The 25,344-nt window shown below is 33.9% G+C and overlaps 1 protein-coding gene across 2 annotated transcripts; it reads left to right on the top strand.

The window, feature by feature from the left end:
- LOC142349298 (uncharacterized) lies at positions 1-24,264 on the top strand. Of its 2 annotated transcripts, none has more exons than XM_075400767.1 (8): positions 1-286; positions 1,735-1,880; positions 11,134-11,309; positions 11,654-11,854; positions 17,223-17,445; positions 17,921-18,123; positions 23,416-23,521; positions 23,940-24,264. In XM_075400767.1, exons 1-8 carry the CDS (start codon positions 157-159, stop codon positions 24,051-24,053), a joined length of 1,299 nt encoding a protein of 432 aa, XP_075256882.1. In that variant the 5' UTR covers positions 1-156; the 3' UTR covers positions 24,054-24,264. The 2 variants fall into 2 exon arrangements, with proteins under 2 accessions (XP_075256882.1, XP_075256883.1); XM_075400768.1 differs by having other exon boundaries at positions 3-286; positions 11,134-11,285.
- The last annotated feature ends 1,080 nt before the right edge of the window (positions 24,265-25,344 follow it).

Here is a 25,344-nt window from a genome sequence, read left to right as displayed (position 1 = left end):
TTTAATAATTGGTTCATTTAAACCCATACGGCAACTTATATTCTGAATCAGTTATATTTAATTTACGTTGTGTTGCCATAACTGTTGATTGTTTCGGTCAGAGTAATTTGACACAATAAAGCATAACCTGTTTTGTATATTTTAAACTCTGTAAAGATGAACTTAGTTCAAATTTCGAAATGTTTGTTGTGGTTGTTCATGTTGTGTGAGGCGGTAAGTGGATTGTACGAATGGGGAGGTACGACTTGTTCATCTCTAGAAGCAAAGTCGTCGCCAATGAGGGGAAGTAAGTAATTGAAGAAAAAAACGCAAAAAATGAATAAATCAGAAAACTAATTTTTAACTTGACTTGAGTTTTGTGACAGTTGATTGGCTCTTTTAGCGTTTACGTCACCTTATTAATCTTGACACAAATTTAAACTCAGTAGAACAGTGCCTTTAATAAACTAAATACGAACTTGCTGCAAATTTTATCTGAGATCCATACAGTGTTGTACAAGACCGTCCTAGACAAAACATGTCTATGTCCAGATCGCCTCAAACCGAACGTACCGATGTCCAGACTTTCCTGCGTTCAAAAGACCCTATGACCAGACTTTCGTGCATTCCCAACCAAAATTCATGCAGTCAAATTTTAAAAATTTGTGCGTTTATGTGCAGACTATCGTGCGTTCAAAAATACCTATGCCCAGACTTAGTGCGGTCAAAATTTTTGTGCGTTCGTCGGCAGTTTTTGGCAGTATTGTTTCCATTGAAAAAATGCGCTCCTGTTTTGTGCGCTCCACAGTCACTATGTTCAGACTTTCCTTCGCTCAAAGTTGCCTATGTCCAGACGATCGTGCGTTCATTCGTTTGTCCAGACCGTGTAATTTGAACGCACGACACCCGATTGTGTGTTCATTTCTGTCTGGGCATATCAACTTTCGTTCTGGGATCTCAGCCTGGGAAAAATTTAAAGGAGCATATTTTGTACTATTTTATGTAATAACAAACAGAAGACACAACTTGAAGCCATCCCTAGTCCAGAAATTGTAGTTTTTATCTAGAAAAATTGTCGGCATTTTCCGTTAAGTTAGACAAACGACGGAAACCTTTAAGTTGTCTTCTTCGTTATTATTGATATGTTTGATTTTCAAACTCAGGGAATTGTCAGTATGTTAGGTTTTCAAACGCAAGAAATTGGCAGTATGATCAATTTCTGAAGTCAGAAAAGGTCGGCATGTGCGGTTTCGAACTTAAAAATCGTCGGTTTGGGCAAATTACAACATCCTAAATTGAAACCATTGGAATCAAAAGTTTTTAATTTTTTTCTTCGAATGCTTTGTAAAAAATTACAGTACAATACAAAAGTTATTAAGCAGTAAACGGAGAAAAAAATCAGATGTATTTGATATTCAGCATCTTGATTGTTTGCTTGAACGAAATCTGACCTAGATTGCTAGAGTCACCATTCAAAAAAAATTAATGGTGAAATGAACATTTTTTGTTCATGAATTAAAAAATTAATGGGGAAATAATGCTGCTGTTGGTCATCAAGTAAATTAAGAAATGTATACAAAACAATTATCAGCATCCTTTTATACCAACTATTTGCTCACAATTTTAGAGTTAATTTTGCAGAAAATCAATTCCATAGACCATCAAAAAATAATTACATAAATATAAATTTGAAAATTCCTGGTATTTTTCATTCATTTCTAAACACATTTTTCTTACGAATGTCGGTTTGTTTAGCTGGATGCGTTGGTCCTGGTTCTATCCCGCACAACAGCCCTGCTTGTGAGAAGTGTGTGTTTGACTACCAGTGTGAGAGTGGGTGGTGCGTTCCCGAGTGGAAAAAATGCTACAAGAGTGGAACAAGCTGCTATACAAAACCTACAGTAACTTTACCTCTCAATTTCAATGGACAATTTTCTTTTTTTTTCAACAAAACTGCATTAAAGCTGACCAGTCGTATTTAGCAGCCACATCTACTGAGCAAATCACTTAGAGCAGACTTAGATCAAGTGTTATTGTTTTCAGCTTTAATTTCCATTTCGCTGTTTTATGAAGTTGTTGAACTACAGTATGAAGCACATTTTGTGTTGTGGTTCATAGAGTATAAATGATATTTCCCCAAATTTGCACACCTTTTCACCTGTTTGTTGGTAGTTTTGCACTCAAACACCTCTAAAAACCCAGTGTTCAAGAGACAAAAACTATGAGTGAAATTGATTTTTGGGCAGAATAATGATTTGGGGTCATAGTGCTTGTTGATGAAAACTGCAACAAAAGGGTGCATTATTGCCACCTTGCCACCTATCATTATTTAAATCTATGCTCTTAAGGAAACCACGTGATTGCCGTAATTAATTCTTTTGTGCACGCTTATGAGAATCAAGTTTTTTTTCGGTATGAAATTTCCATCATTTCTGTTGATATAATAGGAAACTGTTCACAACCAAAAATAATTATTCAAGAATTATTTTATGAGTAAAAGAAATTTTTATTAAAAGAAAAGAGATCTACATATTCGCAGAAAAAAACATTCATCATATATGATTTCCTGGGTTTCATACCAGAATCATATTTTTTTTCTGGATCATATCTGTTTCATATTTCAACATAAATTGCTGAGGTAAAATGAAATCTATTTCTGATTTAAATCCTTGATTTCCCATAGGGATCGTTGATAATTTCCTCAATTTCATTCAAGGATCATATATTATTTTCCGAATTTCATTCAAGACCAATATATGATTTCCTGGGTTTCATACAAGAATCATATTTTCCCCGTTCTCATATTTCTCATAATTTTTTGGGGTTTATTTGAAGTCTTATGAGATGTGAATTGTGAACTAAATTCAAGTTTTCCCGCAAGGATCAAATATGATTTCCTGGGTTTCACTCAAGAATCATATAATTTTTCATAGGTTTCATTCAAGGATCATATATGATTTCCTTGGTTCGATGCAACGATCGCGCCGGGAAATAATTTATGGTTTATATGACATCATATATGATCCTTGTATGAGAAAATAGCGACTAGAGTTCGCAAAGCCAATACGCTCTTTATTTAGTCCGTGGGCATGCTTTCCGATACATATTGGTTAAGAGGTTTTTTTCATATCACGGAAACTCGTTTTTCATTGCTTCAGTGCGATACCCTAATTTCAGTTGAAGGTTGAGAGATCAAAAACCAAAGTTTTGAATAGTCGAATCATTACAAAACGTTCTTTTTTTTACAAAGGAAAATGTTGTTTTTGCTCAAACACCGCTCTGTTTTTAATCAAAGGGAGATAAACTCTTTGCATTTTTGCGCGGTTCATTCTTTTAGTATTTAAATTCTTATGTTTTTGTAATAACAAGACAATTTTTATATTCAGAGTTTTTTGTTTGAATATTTGTAAATTGAACTGAGAAAACGACTGTATTTTTCTGTTTTTATTGCGTCTGTAAATTAAACTTCCCATTTTTTCAACAGTCAATTTTTGCTTCGATAATTGTTGATCATATGCAAATTGTTCATCAAGTAGCTTGATCCAGCTTCTTGAAGTGCAGGCTTTTCTTCAACACTCACGTTTTTCGTTTTCTGTTTTATTTTTTGATCTTACAATCACTGCGAAATTTGTTTCCTGACTGAAAATGCTCTCATAGTTGGAAGAATGGTGTTGTTTCTATTTTAACAATATTGAATAATGCTCCATTTCTCACAATCATCAGGAATTATTTTAGCGGATTGTTTTAAATCCATTTAAAAAGACACTATTTTGTTCAAAGTTTTAACTATTAGAATTATTTTTATTAATTACGAATTATGTGCCAACAATCTATAGTTCAACTTTCTTGTCTACGTAGCTTCCTTGCCTACGTGAAGTTGCCTGCCTAGAGGCGAGCGCTCATTTAACCATAGTTTTAAGTCGACCGCACATTGAGAAATATTGGTTTTAGTAATTGATTGCGTAATTGTTACAGATAAAAAACTTGGAACGATTCGCGGTGACTTTTGCCTGAAATTTTTTTAACTAATTTTGATTTTTGACTTGATATTTTTAGTCACCACTCTCTGTTGGTTTTCGTTGTTTTAATAAAAAAGAAAAAAGAAAACATTGTTAATTCCTTTGAGTATGAACTATCAAATACAGAACATAGTTTAAAGGCAATGTAGTGTTAAGAAGTATAAATGAAACAAACGTCACATATTGTGAAAGTTTAAAATTGTATTAAATTTACAATGTGCTAAAATATCGACAAATTAAGAGAGATGAATTATAATTGAGAAAATTTTTTAAAATGCTAATTCTTCAATTAACATTTTTGAGAAAAGAGAATATTTTAAAAAATGCTAATCCTCCAATTAACATTTCATAGAAGACTAAATACGCCCTAAAACTAAATCAAATTAAGATTGAAATTGAAAGATTTGAGATTAGAATTCAATTCAGAAACCGTTGGGTCTTTTAGAAACTCATTCCAGAAATGATTTTTTATTGTAGTTTTGAGAGCCCGCTTTTTAGGGATATTCCGCCTCAAGGTGAGAGGCAAATCGTTATACCAGTCAATTGCTTTTTTTGAAAAACAGTTTTGCATTATATTTGTTTTTTGGTTTGCTCCAAATGACAGCTTGTTTGTACGGTCATTCATTTTAGCACTTAGGGTGGCTAACTTGAGTTTAACGAAAGCTGGTAGATCTGCTTTTAGAAGCTTTATAAAATATATAATAACCCGATACTTTATGAGGTATTCTACTGGTAACATTTTGTGTTTGACCTTGAGATCAGTGGTCCTGTCAAATTTGGTTCTATTGAAACATGCCTTTATTCCCCAGTTCAATTGTTTGTTTAGAGTAACTCGAAGTGATTTTTTAAGACCTGAGAACAGAACAATTTGGTAATGCAGATGACTTAAAACAAGAGCGTTCAGTAAAGCAGATCTAGTTTTTTCAGGAAATATATTTTTGATGGAGTAAATGACCTTTATGCCAACAGCCATTTTTCTTAGTATGTTTTTTATTTCTTCATCGAAATAAAGATTACAGTCAATATGAACTCCCAAGTATTTCACAACATTTTTCTCGAGAACTGTACATCCGTTAACAAATATTTCTTCGATTTTGTTTCTTTTAAGGGCTCCAAAAATAATGAATTCGGTTTTGCTTTCATTTACATTTAACTCATTTTTCCTGAAAAAGAGAATAAGTTTAGCAATACTTTTTTCAAGATGTAACTTTGATTCCGAAATTGTTTTACCACTGCAAAAGATAAAAGTATCATCAGCGTACTGGATTATATTAGAATTCACATCAATATCATCTTTCATATCATTTACATATATGTTGAAAAGCAGTGGGCCTAGCACAGTGCCTTGTGGTACTCCACGGTTAAGTGCTATCCAATTTGATTCATACTTCGAGAATTTGACTTTTTGCACACGGTTTTCTAGATAAGATTTTAGAATTGTATTTGCTTGTGCACTAAAACCTAAAAGTTTAGTTTTGTGCAGAAGAGTAGGATGTGATATTGAATCAAAAGCTTTAGATAGGTCTAAGAAAGCTCCTGTGACGATGTTTTTTTTATGAGATCATATCTGATTTTTTCAGTGTAATATAAAAGAGCATCTGTAGTTGACACTTTTTTCTGTATCCAAAATGTGTTGTTGCAAGCAACTTACTCTTCTCTAAATAAGATAATATTTGATCTTGAAGAAAGATTTCGAAAATTTTAGCTAGAGCTCCAGTAAGCGAAATTGGTCGATAATTTATCGGATCTTCGGGATCATCTTTCTTGAAAAGAGGCAACACGTGGGCACGCTTAAGGTGGTCAGGAAAGCGTTGTTCAGTTAATAATTGTTTAAACAAAAAACAGAGAGGTTCAGCTATGTGTTCTCTTGCATCTTTTGAAGCCCAAGCTGGAATGAGTGATGGACCCAACGGTTTTTTATCATTTAAATTGTTGAGTATATCAAATATCTCCTTTGTTGTCGTATACCTGAATATAAATTTGTTTCTGTGGCGTGCCGGATTATTACAAAATTGATACTGTTCTTTTTTACCAAAATATTCACCTAACGCTGAAAATTTATAGTTGAGAAGATTGGCAATATCATTTCCATTGGTCAAAACCGTTCCAAAACTGTTTTTGAGTCTTGGTATCTCTGTCTGTGTTTTTTCACAGTTTTTGATTTCGTTGATAAAATTCCACCTTTCTCTTGCACTTTTTAAGTTTTGAAACACATCTAGCAGATGTTTTTCCATTTTCCTGCTTCAAAACATTTTTGTTGTTATTATTTGATGTCTTTGAAAACTTTTTTACTGTGTTTTTTGATATCCATTGTTGATGTAGCGTTAGTTTAGGCTTGTCATGGCGTATGAAGACGGTCTTTTGTGGAGCATGCTTTTTAATAACCGTTTCCAATGACGAGCAGAAGTTTTTATACATGATTTCAAGATTTTCTGATAAATAAAATGATCTCCAATTTATCTTTCCAACATCTAGGGAAAAATCATTTTTAGAGTAGTTTGTTTTATCAAACACAATTTTTTTGATAGCTTCTTGTTTATTTTTAACGGTTTCACCAATTAAAGTAAGCATGGCTAAGTGATCACTTTTTAGAATCGAGTCTAGTGTCTGGGAACTAAAAAAATTTTCGCATATAACATAGTCTATTAGCGACTTCGTTCTTGATGTTTCTCTTGTTGCTAAAGCTTTATTTGAATTCAGTAAACCGTACGGCAAGATCAGATTTTCTAGGAGATTTCTTTCATTGCAATTAAAATAATTAGGGTTGTAGTCACCTAGTAGAAAAATTTTTTTATTTTCAGTCGCTGCTCTATCTAAACCCAGGGCTAGCTCTTCGAAAAACAAATTTATTAGTTGTTTTTTTGGACAGTAAGCCAAATTTATCAACGCGGGCTTTTTATTTATTTTACACTCTACCCAAACACTTTCAAAATGGTCTTTTGACATTGTCTCTAGATCATTTGGTGCTTTTGGATGAAATTTTTTCGGAACGAACAAAAGAATACCACCGCCTTTATTTTTCTCTTGAAGATCAGTACGTCGGTCGCATCTGAAGGACACTAAGTATTCTGAGTGTATCGACCAAAACGGAATATCGTTAACTGATTTCAACCAGGTTTCTGAGAAGCCCGAAATACAATTGTCACCTAGGTCAGATAGAAAATTCTTAAGGAGCAACCTTTGTCCAAGCACGCTTTGACAATTTTGATGTAGAAACTTTACTTGATCGTTGTATTTTTTCATTAAGGTGGTAATCTGCGTGTAATTGAGAGGTGGCCCTGGGTTTAATTCTACGTCACCTGACAAGAACAAAAGAAATCTAATGACAACCAAGGAGTAAAGAAAATTCCTTAACAGGCAGGTAAAAATGATCTTCTTTTTTTGGATACGCATTATTATTAGACATGCGCGATGACATCCTCTCACTCTCAGGATTTATTGGTGTAGTAGTGAAGACCCAGTTCCTTTTTGATGTGATTACACACAAAATAAGAAGCAGAATAAAGTGGAACTGAAGCTTCATTTTGAAACAATAAAAATAAAAGAAGACAAATGATACTAAGAATATTCAGCAAAACAATTATCTCGACTAGTATTGACCTCTCATATAATTGTAACTCTGTCTCCAATGATTGCGGTATTTTGGGTATTGGTTTGAATTACGTTGGTTGTTATTCAGTTTAATCGATGTTTTCTTGTTTAACATTGCCGATTGTTCTGTCAATGTCGTTTCTTTCTAGTTTTCTCATTTTATGATCCTGTATAATCCACGACATGGTCTGTTCTAGTTACCCATGGTTCTGTTCTTGCTTTTTTTGAAAAACAGTTTTGCATTATATTTGTTTTTTGGTTTGCTCCAAATGACAGCTTGTTTGTACGGTCATTCATTTTAGCACTTAGGGTGGCTAACTTGAGTTTAACGAAAGCTGGTAGATCTGCTTTTAGAAGCTTTATAAAATATATAATAACCCGATACTTTATGAGGTATTCTACTGGTAACATTTTGTGTTTGACCTTGAGATCAGTGGTCCTGTCAAATTTGGTTCTATTGAAACATGCCTTTATTCCCCAGTTCAATTGTTTGTTTAGAGTAACTCGAAGTGATTTTTTAAGACCTGAGAACAGAACAATTTGGTAATGCAGATGACTTAAAACAAGAGCGTTCAGTAAAGCAGATCTAGTTTTTTCAGGAAATATATTTTTGATGGAGTAAATGACCTTTATGCCAACAGCCATTTTTCTTAGTATGTTTTTTATTTCTTCATCGAAATAAAGATTACAGTCAATATGAACTCCCAAGTATTTCACAACATTTTTCTCGAGAACTGTACATCCGTTAACAAATATTTCTTCGATTTTGTTTCTTTTAAGGGCTCCAAAAATAATGAATTCGGTTTTGCTTTCATTTACATTTAACTCATTTTTCCTGAAAAAGAGAATAAGTTTAGCAATACTTTTTTCAAGATGTAACTTTGATTCCGAAATTGTTTTACCACTGCAAAAGATAAAAGTATCATCAGCGTACTGGATTATATTAGAATTCACATCAATATCATCTTTCATATCATTTACATATATGTTGAAAAGCAGTGGGCCTAGCACAGTGCCTTGTGGTACTCCACGGTTAAGTGCTATCCAATTTGATTCATACTTCGAGAATTTGACTTTTTGCACACGGTTTTCTAGATAAGATTTTAGAATTGTATTTGCTTGTGCACTAAAACCTAAAAGTTTAGTTTTGTGCAGAAGAGTAGGATGTGATATTGAATCAAAAGCTTTAGATAGGTCTAAGAAAGCTCCTGTGACGATGTTTTTTTTATGAGATCATATCTGATTTTTTCAGTGTAATATAAAAGAGCATCTGTAGTTGACACTTTTTTCTGTATCCAAAATGTGTTGTTGCAAGCAACTTACTCTTCTCTAAATAAGATAATATTTGATCTTGAAGAAAGATTTCGAAAATTTTAGCTAGAGCTCCAGTAAGCGAAATTGGTCGATAATTTATCGGATCTTCGGGATCATCTTTCTTGAAAAGAGGCAACACGTGGGCACGCTTAAGGTGGTCAGGAAAGCGTTGTTCAGTTAATAATTGTTTAAACAAAAAACAGAGAGGTTCAGCTATGTGTTCTCTTGCATCTTTTGAAGCCCAAGCTGGAATGAGTGATGGACCCAACGGTTTTTTATCATTTAAATTGTTGAGTATATCAAATATCTCCTTTGTTGTCGTATACCTGAATATAAATTTGTTTCTGTGGCGTGCCGGATTATTACAAAATTGATACTGTTCTTTTTTACCAAAATATTCACCTAACGCTGAAAATTTATAGTTGAGAAGATTGGCAATATCATTTCCATTGGTCAAAACCGTTCCAAAACTGTTTTTGAGTCTTGGTATCTCTGTCTGTGTTTTTTCACAGTTTTTGATTTCGTTGATAAAATTCCACCTTTCTCTTGCACTTTTTAAGTTTTGAAACACATCTAGCAGATGTTTTTCCATTTTCCTGCTTCAAAACATTTTTGTTGTTATTATTTGATGTCTTTGAAAACTTTTTTACTGTGTTTTTTGATATCCATTGTTGATGTAGCGTTAGTTTAGGCTTGTCATGGCGTATGAAGACGGTCTTTTGTGGAGCATGCTTTTTAATAACCGTTTCCAATGACGAGCAGAAGTTTTTATACATGATTTCAAGATTTTCTGATAAATAAAATGATCTCCAATTTATCTTTCCAACATCTAGGGAAAAATCATTTTTAGAGTAGTTTGTTTTATCAAACACAATTTTTTTGATAGCTTCTTGTTTATTTTTAACGGTTTCACCAATTAAAGTAAGCATGGCTAAGTGATCACTTTTTAGAATCGAGTCTAGTGTCTGGGAACTAAAAAAATTTTCGCATATAACATAGTCTATTAGCGACTTCGTTCTTGATGTTTCTCTTGTTGCTAAAGCTTTATTTGAATTCAGTAAACCGTACGGCAAGATCAGATTTTCTAGGAGATTTCTTTCATTGCAATTAAAATAATTAGGGTTGTAGTCACCTAGTAGAAAAATTTTTTTATTTTCAGTCGCTGCTCTATCTAAACCCAGGGCTAGCTCTTCGAAAAACAAATTTATTAGTTGTTTTTTTGGACAGTAAGCCAAATTTATCAACGCGGGCTTTTTATTTATTTTACACTCTACCCAAACACTTTCAAAATGGTCTTTTGACATTGTCTCTAGATCATTTGGTGCTTTTGGATGAAATTTTTTCGGAACGAACAAAAGAATACCACCGCCTTTATTTTTCTCTTGAAGATCAGTACGTCGGTCGCATCTGAAGGACACTAAGTATTCTGAGTGTATCGACCAAAACGGAATATCGTTAACTGATTTCAACCAGGTTTCTGAGAAGCCCGAAATACAATTGTCACCTAGGTCAGATAGAAAATTCTTAAGGAGCAACCTTTGTCCAAGCACGCTTTGACAATTTTGATGTAGAAACTTTACTTGATCGTTGTATTTTTTCATTAAGGTGGTAATCTGCGTGTAATTGAGAGGTGGCCCTGGGTTTAATTCTACGTCACCTGACAAGAACAAAAGAAATCTAATGACAACCAAGGAGTAAAGAAAATTCCTTAACAGGCAGGTAAAAATGATCTTCTTTTTTTGGATACGCATTATTATTAGACATGCGCGATGACATCCTCTCACTCTCAGGATTTATTGGTGTAGTAGTGAAGACCCAGTTCCTTTTTGATGTGATTACACACAAAATAAGAAGCAGAATAAAGTGGAACTGAAGCTTCATTTTGAAACAATAAAAATAAAAGAAGACAAATGATACTAAGAATATTCAGCAAAACAATTATCTCGACTAGTATTGACCTCTCATATAATTGTAACTCTGTCTCCAATGATTGCGGTATTTTGGGTATTGGTTTGAATTACGTTGGTTGTTATTCAGTTTAATCGATGTTTTCTTGTTTAACATTGCCGATTGTTCTGTCAATGTCGTTTCTTTCTAGTTTTCTCATTTTATGATCCTGTATAATCCACGACATGGTCTGTTCTAGTTACCCAAGGCAAGAGAAAATTATAATTTGCCTTGTCGCTATTCAGAATCAGATTGGTGGTTTAGTGTACTTTATTAAATACAGGCTGGTTGTCGCAACTGTCCTAGCAGCGAGAGTGCAGATTTGAGTCAGTGCGAGTGCAAAGATTCAAACTTCCCTAACAACTGGGTGCAGTGCACTAACGGATCACAATGGAAGGACCAATATGACCTCAGTCCTGGACATTACTACCAGAGGTTAACTAAGGTTTTTTATGGCAAGTGAGTAAATAGCAGCAAAAAGTAGTTCAACTAATAAAATAATATATAACTATAATGATAATATAATTAAAATAAAAATTATTTGCAAATGTCGAGACCGTATTGGTATGCGGGCTTTCTTCCACATTTCAATTTTCAGATTTTTTTTAATGAAAGCAGGAATTAGAATATACGAATTAATAAGCATCAGAAAAGCAGTTTTGGAGACTTAGAGCACATAAAATTTACGTTGTTAACACATTTTTTTGCCAGTGTGGTATATCAATTTGGCTCTCATTTTTATTGAATTTTAAAAATGTTTATGCATCATTTGCATTTGAAAAATGACGAGATTTTTTCTTAAGGAAAACGAACTATGATGGATCGCTTCTGGAAGATGATGAATTCGCAATCTACTCCCAATGTTATCACAATAAATTCAGACAGGATGCCGCCAAACTGAATCCACTCAGGTGGAATAGTGGATTGGCCTCGTTTGCACATGAGTGGACTCAGTATCTGAAGGACTCGAAAGGATGCAGCATGAAACATTCCGGTCGCGAGAGGTTTGTTGCTATTTTTTCGGAAATTTAGAAGTTGATTTCATGGAGCAATCTTTCCCTGATTTTGCTATCATATTGGAAAAAATAGCTATCATATTAGCCGTTTTAAAATATTAAGGCTAGTTTCAGTTTTTGGTTTTTAGGTTGCTAAATTGTCTGCAATTTTTTGTTAAAACTGAGGAAACTCTTAAGAAGTCTCTCTGAGAAGTTATCACATGTAGATCAATTATATGATTAAGACTGCAATGGGTCGCAACTTATATTTTGGGAAACTCTCCTTTTGAAACATCCCGTTTTGCAGAGAAGAAAATTCAAAATTGAATTTTAATAGGCTATGAACTTTGAGGACCTATCTAGCAAGTTTAAAACGACAATTAAACAGTGGAGCTCAAATAAGCTGCAACATGGTGCAATTTTAGAACTGGTAAATTTTTTCTTCCGTAGATTTAAGCAAACACCAATTTTGATGTAATTTTGACAGTTTAGGGCCGAAAAACGTCATTGGAAAAATATAATGGACACCAGTTCCGCTAAATGCTCAATTTTGGTCAAGGCCATTATTTGAACGTTCATTTGGTTGTTATTTTTCAAGTTCAAAAGCACAAGTTATAGACATCATCCTCAAACACAAGTTAAAAAATGTCATTAAATTAGTCCAATTAATTTTTAACTTAATGCCATTGTGATGTCTTTGTTTTGCATCACAATTGCTTCATCTACTCAAACCTAATAACTGTTGAATAACTTGAGTCAATTATCACAGCCCCCAAAAACATTGCAAACAATTTGAAGTTTTCAGTGAATGAAAGTAGTTAGTTAAGCATCCCTTAATCTCATTACGGAGAAAGAAGAATAAAGAATTTGTAACTCTCAATTGAATTGAAATGACTGAGGAGTGACATTTTTATAGGCGTTTGTTATGATTTTAGGTTTCAAATTTGCACAGCATTTGACGTTTATTGAAGTGCGTCACCAGTTATTATTGTAGTATATACCGCAACAATTATTAAGTTTGAAACGTGCTTCACTTTAGCTGGTATATTACTCAGACTCATCCCAATTTACTCTTCTGATAAAATATTTAAAAAACATTCTAATTATAAAGTTATTGTACACTGGTCATCATGTTTATATTGAACTGATCTCTTCTAGTAGGATTACCCTAGTGATGAGTGAATTTAAAACTTGCAAGAATCTTACAAGATATCAATCGAGGCAAAAAAATAAATCAGGGTAGAAATGTTTTTGAAAACATCTTTGAAGCAAATTATTGTGTATTGAGCAAATTACAAAACCAAATTCATTGAAAAAATTTTCAACCCGGATTCAAATCTTACAAGAATCTTGCAAGAATCTTGCAAGCTTTTGAATTCTGGAAAATTGATTTGTGTATTTTTGGTAGCTAAAACTAACTGAAAACCAAATGAAATGACTGATATCAGAATTTTTGATGAGCAGAACTGAACCTAATTGACTTTTGGAATGAAAAAGCCCCAGCCCCGAATGAAAAAGGAGGAAGGATGAACCACAAAAATCATGCTGGAAAATCTCGAAAAAGTCGGTTTTTTAACTAGACTTAATTAGATTTTCCGACAGTAGCTTAACTATTTCAGCTCGATCAACCGCCGAGTGCAGCCAGCGAACCAGGTAAAAAATATCGAACAATTCGAAATCTTGCAAGAAACTTGCAAGATGAATTCATAATCTTGCAAGATACTTGCAAGTTGAATTCAAAATCTTGCAAGATTCTTGCAAAATGATTCAAATCTTGCAAGCAGCTTGCAAGTAGTATGTATTCCCTTCCAAGATTGCTTGCCAGATTCTGGCAAGATTTTGAATTCTTCGATCACTAGGGTAGTCTGACAGTGATTGCCAGACCGTTTTACAGGATAGTGCTTGATTATTCAACACTCACTAATTTTAGTTAATTTTGCAAAATCATCAAAGTTTTATTTGTTAGTTAATATAATATTGACCAAAACATATTCAATTATCTGCTCCGAAGAAAAAAACTCGTCGGCCTTTAACTTACGTATGGAGTTTTAAATTCCGCTTTGACTGAATTTCGTGATCTTAAGCTTTTTGCGTAGAAATTTTCAGATCTTTGATCTCTAAATCGAGATCAAAATGCACTTTCATATACTTATATTAGTAAAGATATAATTCCTTTTTAATTGAACTATGCTTGCATATGATATTAAAACAATTTTGACATTTTTATATATATATATATATATATATATATATATATATATTCAGAAGAATCTGAAAAAAAAAGATAATTTTTTCTAGATTTCTGGGTGCAATTAACTTACAAAACATATCATAATTTTCTGATTTTTATTGGTCTCTGAAGGGAAAAAAGGCTGTTTTTAAGTTAAGAAACCTTGAAGCCAAAAGTCTAGCTACTGCAGCTTTGTACGAACTCTACTCTCTGCAGTATTGTTTTCTTGTGTCGGCTGACGGTTCATAAGACGATTAGATTTAATCTTTAATTATGTTTTTGAAATTCAGCTGTTGGATAAATTGAGACCGGGAAATCGCTGAACGGGCACTAACGCTTAATTCGAGTTTTTAATCTTCTAAAATTCCCAATTGATGCTTTATATTCCATCTTCTTGTTGTGACATTAAAATTATACATCCTCAGTTACTGACAACAGGACCATTGAAATGCGTTTTGAAAAGAAAACACAATTATAATAATCACGATCAAAAGTCTCAAAATAACCGACTAACGTCCACCAAATTTCTCTTGAAAGACTGGCGAGCGGTTGGCTTCCGCAGTTTCTAAGTAAGGTTTATGAAGGCTGGCTTTAATAGCTTTAGCTTAAATGACTGGGGTGTGAAGGGGGTCAAACTCTAAGAAGCTTCCTTCACACCATGATTTTGTGTCTCCAAAACAACTTAGTTGAATTGCATACTTAGTGTTTAGTTAGAGAAGAGGTTCTAAAAGCCCTTAACGCCCTTGGCCGCAGCATCCCATTGTTGAGGACACAAAGTCAAATGGGTCAAAGAAAAATCGGTCAAGTGAAGAATTGCATAAAACACATAGCCGGTAGCATATCAGAAGCTACTCGGGGGGAGGGGGGGTGGTGGGTAGCTAGGTGAGGAGATGCGGGTAAGTATGTGCGGGTGATTAGATCGATGGGGTCGGTAGGTGGGGGGGGGGAGGGGTAATTAATTGGGAGATAGGTAGGTGGGGGGGGGGGTAGATAGATGTTGGGTTCTCTAATTGGGTTAAGGAGGAAGGACTGTTATGGGAAAGAAATTTCTCAAAATAATTTTACAACCTTGAACATTACGAGCAGTACCCAATGAGTATGTATCAGTAACGAAGCTACTGTTATGTTCCATGGTTCCAAAACAAAAATCAACGTTCTAAATAGAAGTTAATCGAAAACAAAAGTCAAAAGAACAGGTGATGAACAAATTAGCTAAAAACAAACCTAGCAGGACAAGTCTTGAAATGCAATCCAAAGAATTGAATTGAAAAAACCTAAAACTATTGTATCTGACCAGCAGATCAATTGAACAATTTCAGCCGAAACGCCAAGCAGCCTCAAAATTGGAGAACCCAAAATAACCAAGCAAATTAAACAAAAACATTTTCAATGCTATAAATCTTGAAGCTTTTACCTTGAAGGTCTTATATGATCAACTTAAAATACCATTTTACCCCCACACAAGTCTTGAAAGGTTTTTTTTGACCAACCGGGTTTAGATGGAACAACTAGATGAATATGACAAACACTTTTAGGAAATTAACGGATCTTTTAAATCATTCAGAAAATGATGATTTTAAAATTTATTTAGAAATTCTATATTTCGCCATATTAGTAAAAAATTTCTTTTAAATTTATAGTTGGCCCATAACTATAATTAAACTCTTTGGTTTTGATAAAATTTGTGATATTAATATCTTCAGAACCTTTTCATTGTCTTCAGAAACTGTCCGGACGCATTTTAAGCCTGAAAAATGTTTAACTTGTGCATAAAGGTCGATAATCTTGGAACATGATAAAAATTTTCGGAAGATCTTTTATTTTAACAGAAAAATTGAAAACATTCGTGATCTTAAAATTTTTAAAACCATTCCAATGCCACTACAAACTATCCGATAATCTATTATCGAACCCTAGAGGAGGTTCCCTGGCCCCTGGGTCTAGACAAACAGAACAAAATGGCAAACATTTTCAAAAAAAACTTCAGAACCTTTGCAAATTTTATCGAAAAATCGCTAAAATTCTCGATATTAGTGATAGAAACCATCCCATTGCCACTAGAAATCTTTGAAGTAACTAATTATTAAATTTTAGAGGACGTTCTTGGGCCCCCAAGGCTGGAACAGTTAAGAAAAATTGACAAAAATTACCGTGAGTATCAATTAGTATCAATTTGCGTGTTTATGCTTGCTGTACCAAAATGTACAGCTTGCAAAATAGTCATAAACGGTAATTATGTCTTGCAAACGACCTTAACCAACTCTGTCAATCGTTAATTTAAGGCAAATCCCAAAAATAACAAAAAACGTGAAAAATTGCGCAATTTTCGGCTCAAAACTCTTAAAAATGACACTTTATCCTTGAATTAAAGCTTTCTCACCAGCTGTAACATTCTAAGCAAATGAAGGACTACTAAAGCCAGCTAAGGGCCTCCAATGAAACTTAACCTGTTGAGCGCTGAGCTTTACCTGTTTAAGCCGTTTTGAAAGTCATGGAAAAAGGTTTAAGAAAAATCATACAAAAAGACAGAGAACCAATACAATCCAAATTATTTGGACCGTAAAAATCAGTAGAGTCGCAATACTCCTCTTCGAGTTGTAAAAAAAGACCACTGGACTAATATAACTCTTACAAACTTCGTTTGAGAGCTATTAATTACAGTATGGTCCAAATATTTAGAAGTATAAACATAGGTTTTTATGGCCTGGAGAGGTAAAATAAGACCCGAAATTGAAAGACTCCCTCACCTGTTGGACTGTGAACAACACTTTTGAATCTGTGTCTTATGAATCTAGCCATTATTTTAGAAATTATCAGAGATTTTTCGTTTGAATTATGAAATAATAAGATATCACATTTTACTCGTGTGAACAGAATTTGTTTTCTCTCTTCAAAATGGTTAATCCGCACAAAGTTGTGAATGTAAGAGTAGTTTGCAATGGGTAATTAGGAGCACATGTATAAACATAGGCTGTCATCTTTACTCACATTCGAGTGCAAATTTGCACAAAATCACGTTGCTCGAATGCTGTCGAGCAGGCATTGATGTGATGACCAGGCCAATTGGGCCAATAAATTGATATGATCAAACACACCCAGAGTAAACGATGACATCATAACTGGTCCTGAAAAGTTGATTTTTATCAGGTCAAACATCGGAGGCTTCGGATACAACGGAGAGAACTTGTACTGGTACAGCACATCTGGTGACATCAGCCAGAATGATTTGCCAGAGTACGGAAGGAGTGCTGCGGCTGGGTGGTACTCTGAGATGAAGTATTACCAGTATGCTGGACCAGATGCCAGTTTTGACAAGTGTGGATTCAGAAACAATGACAAAGGAGGCGCCCAAATTGGCCATTTAACTCAAGTATGTATAAATTATAATTTTTGTACGATCATAATCATAGATGGTTAATAGATACTACAGCATTTCAACCACTTGTACTCAATGAAATGAGAAAAAAGGTATTCTGTTATTGTACGAAATTCAAATTCAGGTGTTCTAAGTCATCTCTCAAACCCGGATGGAACAAAGTTGAAAACATTACCAATTAAACTGAACTAGATATGGACCATACGCGCGTTAAAAAGAAACTTTAGTTATAGGCAAATTAATTACCTGTTTTTTTTCTACCAAACGTTTTTTTCTACCTATGGCTGTTAATATGGGTTTATAACTCATTACAAAAGCAAAACGCGCAATAAATTGGCCAATAACTCAAAGGATTGCGTCGCGGTTTTTCTTAAGCTCGCAATGAAAACCTCGCCTCCTCGTATATAAACATTGATGCCAAATTCCCACAGATTTTCCCTCACCTTTCATGTTTTTCTTTCATGTTAAGCTTCTATGGGACGCTACTACTGACATTGGTTGTGACTATGCTGTTTGTAACGGTGGATGGACTTCTATTGTTGTGTCCTGTGTCTACGGTCCAGGGGGCAATTTCTTGGGACAGGCTGCATTCAATACCAGTACTTATTGTGCCCTCAATGAGTACCCGGAGAACCAGGAGCGATATGGGGGTCTTCCGGCATGCGTTTCAGGGTAAGTTACTGCGGTGTGGATGATGTTTGCCTCAGTCAAGACGCTTTAGTGTCTACCTGATATAAAAAAAGGCAATTAAATTTTGTGCAGATGTGCAACTATGAAATTAGATCTTTTCAGCTATCCCCCCCCCCAACATTTTCTCCAAAAATTCCAGCACTTTGTATCTGAAATATTCTAACTTCAATAAAGTAAACCACAATTTACCAAACATACAGCAAAGTTGGTTACAAAGAGAAAAATGTTACTTTTTGGGAGATGTAAATAGACTGATATCCGTGGCTTGGGGCAATAATAAAGATCCCGACATATTAACAGGTTAAACTAGTAATCTTAATGTAAGACCACATCTGGCGCGGTATGTACAAAACTTGGCCATCTAATTTATCACAGTCTATGTTTATGTTCCTAGATAACCTTTGTGATCTACATTTATTTTTTCAACTTTTTGGAGACTAGCGATTTGAAAACAGAGAAAATTCAGTTGTGTCTCACACTGATATAAACTTGAGATACGAATACCTGGGCTGATGACTTTGGAGAAAGTGTGGGAAGGAAAGTGTGGGAAGGAAAAGTGAATTAATGGTGAAACCTCGGCCCGAGTACTTATGATCGAACCAGTATGTACAAAGAGAAAACACATGTATGAAAAGAAACCTGCATATGGTTTTACTTCCCGCAATTGCATTTCCTTGCTGTACGTATTCGTTTAAACATAATTATCCGGGCTAAATTTTCACCATTAGTACGTCAAATAACTTGACTCCTAAAGTCATTTTCCTCACCCAGTGAGAATAAACCTGATGAATCTTGATAAGAAGTATGCTAAAACATGGTTAACCTCTCCAAAATGTTGCCATATTACATGGTATGATAACTTCAAGATTTTTATGAACTGGTCAAATATTTGCGAGAGTAAAAAGAAAGAAGATAACCCAGAAAATTCGATCATGCCGTGTCAAAACATACCAATTTGTAAAAATGAAAAGCGCTTTTAAAAAAATTAAACAACGAACCAATAGAATTAAGCAAATAATCAGAAGTATCATGATTTATCAAAACTTATCAAGAACTGTTGGACAATTCAGCTCCTGTTAGCTAATAACCAATAATTGAGCCTAATTGTCCCAGCCCTAGTCGAGACCAAATGCTTATCTTGCAGGAATATGTCAGATTTTGATAGATAGATGGTTGTCTTTCAAATTCTGACAGAAAAAAATGATAATCGTGCAAGATTCCGCAAAGAAAACAGTTTATCTGACAGAAGATGTCAGAAAAAAAAGATAAACTGCCAGAATCTGCCAGAAAAATGCTTTCCTGCATGATTTTGGCAGAAAAATGGTTAGCTTGCAAGATTCTGATTAATGAGAAACAGTTCGTTGCGGTTGAGTTGATTTTTAATTGGTTAATCTGCTCAAATTATGTTCACAGAAAAGTGTTTCTAGTACAGCTGTCTGGTCGAGCTGATAAGAGAGTACAACAAATTTTGAAAAAAAGTAAATAGTGCTTGATAAAAACTTGCTTGATATGATGGTTTGGTGAGTTACTTTTCGAAAATGTTTAATTGTGCATGTTTCACGTAGAGCACATGACATACTTTTTGCGCCTCAATGCGGTACAAATAATTTTAACAAACGCATTTTTTTTATTTCATGAGGTTTTCAATTATTTTAATTAATAATGCGAGAATACATTACAAGCTCAGTTAGCGTTATGTTTTTGCACAGTAAAATTACAAAAAATATTTCCCAGAGAAAAACAGTTTCGAAGAAATTCCCAAAAGCTTTTGATATTACATAAATCTTAGAAAAAATTGTTATCTTTTGCTTATCTGACAGAAATTATTTATCTAGCATGACCTAGGCACAAAAATTGTTATAATGTTGTAATCTGACAGAAAAATAGTTATCTTTTAGGAATTTGACAGAAAAAATGGTTATCTTATTGGATTCTGGCACAAAAATTGTTATCTTGTAGGAATCTGCCAGAATCTGCTAGAATTCACGAGTAAATTTAGCCGGAACTCCTTTTCGAAATTTCATTTCTGTAAACCTTTTACTTTTTGCGTTCAATTTGAATAATTGTTCCGACCCCTCTTGAGGTGGGAGGAACTATATACTCAACCGGGTTTTTTTTTGTTCAGTCAATTTTCGCCGATCGATATATTCATCGTAGAGAGTTGAGACTGGTATCATTAGAAAGCTTGTCCAGCGTAGAATATGTTATTGAAAATTTTTTTGCAATTTTTAATTTCTACAGGGAGTTATTGAGGTTTAAACTTCTGAGAAAAGTAGAGTGAATTCATGTTGTTTTTATTCACATAATCCAAAATTTTTGCCTAAGTTTTCGTCAATTTTGCTAAAACTTGTTGAAATTTTTAAGAATAGTGTCGTTTAATTTATTTTTAAAGACAAGCAAGCCTTGTTGATTGTCCTGATTTAATTTTTTTGGACAAAAGTCTGGATTTATAATTCTGGATAAATAATTCAAATTTCAGCCTTTTTGATCAAAAACAGCACGAAAAAAGCTACTTTAGTCAACTTTGATTAAATTTGCCGGCACTACACCCCCGAACAACACTAATACAATCTTTGTAGACTGAGAGGAAGTCTATTCCCACTTCAACTTCCGCTGAGAGTGCTCTGCAATTAAAACTTTTCCGTTTTTTGCTAGCTTTACTCGTTTATTATCAAAAACGCAGAATTTTTTTTGAGTTTTCAACCAACAAATTATCTATATCTACAATATTCGAAAAATCAATGATTCCTAACTGACAATAAGCATTAGCAGGGCTAATTTTAAGCCAGTCTTGGACTGTTATAATCCAAAAAGAATTCGGATTGCAATCAGTCGGTCTTTTTTTAAAAAATAAGTATTTTTATTAATAATGAACAGAACATAACAAATGAAAGCTCAAGAGTAACAGGTCCAGTTGGCTTCCTAGGCAGCTCCAAGCTAATGCATTTAGGTTTTTACTTGAAAGTTTGTGATCGTTTCGACTTTTAAATTTTTAAATAAATAATGGCTTAATGAACTTTTCCTCCATTTTTTTTCTTAGTTTGGTCAAATTGCAGCTTAGTGTAAGCAAAAAAAGAGTGCTTCTTCATTCTACTGATTTGAAATTCAGTCTCGATTGCGTTTTTAAGCCTGAAGTTTTTTGTTTTCTGGCTTTGATACTACTAGATTTCATTTTTTTTTTGTTTTTAGAAAATTGCCAGTGTTTCACGTTTTCTAGTCAAATTATCACATTACTGACAGTTCCCATATCACATTATTAGCGTTCAAAATGAAACAAAATTGAACATATTAAAATTCCTAAAGATATAGATCATCGTTTTAACGGCATCGACACTTCCTTCTTCAAGAAATTATTTGAATTTTTTAATTTTGTCTTTAACTGCCATTTTTACTTTGTCAAATCAGTTTTATGAAATTTCCTGTGTAGTTATAGGTTTCACTGGTTTTTCATGGAAAAAAGATGAGCCGATATTCTGATGTTAGTATATAGCTGATGGCGTTCATGACTTTGAAAACAATCGTTTTCAAAAACTAAAAAAAAAAACTTTTTAACTTCGCAAGTTTGTTCTTATTATTTTTCTTTTTGGTACCTAATGTCAAATTACAGGTCAAATATGACATTATGGGTGTCAATTGATGGTGTCAAAAGGGATTGAGTCCCAAAAATTTTTTTAAAAAGAATGCGTTATGACCTTACTGACATCGACAACGGTTTTTCACAAAAAAAGTAAACTAAATTGATTTTTGTCATGTTTGACGTTCTTTTTGTAGACGCAAGAATTATTCGGGATAATTGCAGGTCAGAAAGAGTTGTGTTGGACAAATAATTGACCCTATTTAAATATATCTTTTAGTATTTAATGTTTTTTATGACTTTGAATATAATTTTGTTTCGAAAAAAAATCAAAATTTTTACATACTTTTGCTCTTTCTCTTTTTTGTCTATTTGTTACCAATCTCAAGGATAAATGGCCAAATACTACTTTATCGGTGTTTGAAGAAGGCGCAACAAATATATTTTGAGGGCCGAAATATGGCTTGACGGTTTTGACAGCGTTTTCTGGCAAGTTTCAATTGAATTTTTGTTTGTTGTTTTTTTGTTGTTCTTTGTTGTTTTTTTTTGTTGTTCTTCTCCTAATACTCTTCTATGGACGCACTGGTTTTTGTAAACCTTTGGGATTGTTTACTTGATATCTAATGGTTTTAATTACTTAGATGTTAATTGTTTTAAAAAAAATATGCGAATTTTTTAACTTTACTGTTTTTGTTCTTTTTTGTCTAATTGTTACCAAACCTTTTTATGGACTGGTCCATTTCTTTTCTGGTGATTGAAAAGCTAATTTGTTTAGTTTTAGGTTCATCTGGTGGTATGTTGACTTTGTTATTAAATTTTGTTTTTTAAAACGGACAAAAAGTTTTTGATGTAATTTATGTTTGGTGTTGTTGTTTTTTCATTTTGCTGTTCATCTTGACTCGCTTTCTTAATATTGGCATATCACAGCAATTTAATGCTTCAATTTTTACTCCACTGAGTTATTTGCTTTGGAGGCTATCTTATCGTTCATACACAATTTTTTTGGAAAATTCTTTTTTGGGTTTTTTGGTATTCCCAAAAAATATTTTTTGGGTTCTCTATCTGTTCCTTATTTGGTAGACAATTATGTCAAAATTGTGGATGGGCGGGGTCGGAACCTTATGTGCCATCGCACATTGCTGAGCCGCCTTGTTCAATCTGTACTTAAATTAAGTACTTGAATTAAACCATGATAGAAACATAAAGTGTCTGAAGAAAACACATTCGTCATCAGATTGAGGCAAATTTATTGGTCACCTTGAGAGCTCTTGCAATTCTTGTTGAGCCGAATTGGCCGCAGATAATTGTATGCTTTAAATGATAGGACCTGGAATACAAAAAAGTGTTTTTGTATGGTTTCAAGCAAATATGCTAGAATTTTGAGCGCTGTTAGGTTACAACGTCGTTGTACAACGTACAAATCTGGCTAACAGTGCTTGTGATTTCCGTTATTTAAAACCGCCATTTTTGTTTCAAAATGTCCTTTCAAAATTGGCTTGTACTCGTATTATCACCCAAAACGCAAACAAAATATTATGGCCCATTTTTTAACATCAATGGGCGCTGCGGACATCACTCATGCGCGCGGTCAAATATGAGTGTGGGGATTTATAAGAAGGTACCTTTGTGAATTTAGGGTTATACAAATGGTTGTCGATTAGTCTATTTAGCAGCAGGTCATGGTAGCCTTGTTTGTTCAGGTTGTCATGCGCTCCTAAGAAGGATGGGAGGTGTAGGAGCAAAAATGGGGGCACATGCAAGTTCCCCTTCACAGATAATAAATATGGCACCATCGGCAGCTGTCAGGTAGGAAAAAAGTGGACTTCTCAAAATAGACGCCGTCCGATTGTCTCACGATTTTGAAGAAAAGCAAAGCAGCACTGTAGAGAAAATATTGGGTCCTTCAAACGTTTTACTGTTTTTAAAAAAGACATCATAAAAAACATAGCAAAATGGTTGAACCACCCTTTTTGATTCAATTGCGCTGGTCATGAATACTATTGCAACATAATTGTTGAAAACCCGATTTTGTGAGCCGCAGTTTCAAAATTCGCCGCAAGTGGTTATTTGGTTTCTTCGTGATTTGAACTGATGATCATGCTGCAACTAATCGAGATTGTTTAAAGAGACATCTATCTAAGGAATTTAAGTTTATTTTTCAAAAAAAAAAACGTTTCAAACAACGTTATTTGTAATGTGATTTGATTAATTAACATAATTCTAGGACGCGGTGTACTATTTCGGCTATGCGAAATGTGTGCTTGAAGAGACGCCTAGTAATTACGGAGAGTGTCAGTACGACACAAGTGACCCCGACTGTGAGTGGGTTGTCTTCTAGACCAATCAGAAGCAAGGCCGAAGAATTCTGGGATCAATGAAACATTTATTACGAGAAGAGAGATATAGAAGAACTCAGGGAACCGATCAAAAATATACATTGCAAAATCAAACCAAGACTCCACGTTTTGCAGCTTGTAACCATTTTGATACTGTATATGTAGGGGGCATGATAAATTATACTCTAATTTCAATTATAACTCAGAATTTAAGTCACAATTTAACTCAGTGAGATAGTGCTCTTATCTGACCTATAGCGGAAAAAGAAAAAGTGAATAGTGTAATGAGAAATAAATTTGTCAGAGTACGCTAAAATTTCAGATGTGCAATTTTGTTTACAAAACGCGGTCTGATCTGCCAGGTCGAGGCAGCACTGAATCGTTTACACATCAGCAAAAAATGATAAATTCAGTTCTGATGCATAGTAATTGGAAAGTACACTATGGTACCAAAAAGCTACGTACACCTAAAGATTTTTGAAAAGCAATACAAACAAACATCAATTAATATAATATTTTGAGTTCAAATTTGTTCTCGTATAAGGTGTCATTACACCTTTAGCTTTTTCAACGCCTAGTAGACGGTTTGTATAGTTTTCATACAGGTTTCTCACGACGTCTGCGTCAATTTCTTTCCAAATTTCTTACTCTTTTTCTTCTAAACTTTCCCAAAAAACAGTCTGTTTTCGTAATCGTTGCTTCAAAAGTGCCCATAAATTTTCAATAGGATTTAAATCTGGACTGTATGCTGGCCATTCCAGTACCTTCCGATCATTTTCATAGAAAAAATTGCCAATATTTTCGATTTATGCCAGGAGCATTATCTTGTTGAAAAATAATGTCCAGGAAATGCATTTTTATACTTAAATTTTCAAAATTTCCATATAACCGAAATCCTTTAGCTTGTTTGGACACTTAAAAAACTTTTTCCGTCCATCTGATTGTATTGAACCCTAAAACATAAGTGATCATTTGTCCGAACTCAATTCTTTTTTTTGAGAAATCTCGTCCCATTTTTTCTAATAACTTTAACAATTCCATCGCTGGAGATGCGCACCCTTATTTCATCAGTAAAAACAACATTCTACCAGAAAGAGAACGGGTTCTTGAGCATATTGATTCACCATTTTGAAAAAGCGCCATGTTTTTGAGAATTCCTCTAAGTGTACCTCTGGAGTTTGTATCGATGCAAGAGAAGGTGTTATCAGCCACTCTAATGCGCTCCAGTGAGATTTTGAGAGTATTCAAAACATCAAAAACTAACATTTTTTCTGACCTTTTTGACATTTATGG

Source organism: Convolutriloba macropyga, chromosome 11 (genome assembly GCF_964194025.1).
Source record: "Convolutriloba macropyga chromosome 11, txConMacr16.3, whole genome shotgun sequence".
Taxonomy (NCBI): Eukaryota; Metazoa; Xenacoelomorpha; order Acoela; family Convolutidae; genus Convolutriloba; species Convolutriloba macropyga.
Note: the sequence above shows the minus strand (reverse complement) of the source record. Positions and strands in the feature narration are given on the sequence as shown.

Bases quoted from the DNA above. Each gene is read 5' to 3' on its own strand.
- LOC142349298 (XM_075400767.1), top strand. From the start codon at position 157: ATGAACTTAGTTCAAATTTCGAAATGTTTGTTGTGGTTGTTCATGTTG. The intron at 287-1,734 runs GTAAGTAATTGA...CGGTTTGTTTAG, and splicing joins GTCGTCGCCAATGAGGGGAA to CTGGATGCGTTGGTCCTGGT. The intron at 17,446-17,920 runs GTATGTATAAAT...TTTCATGTTAAG, and splicing joins AAATTGGCCATTTAACTCAA to CTTCTATGGGACGCTACTAC.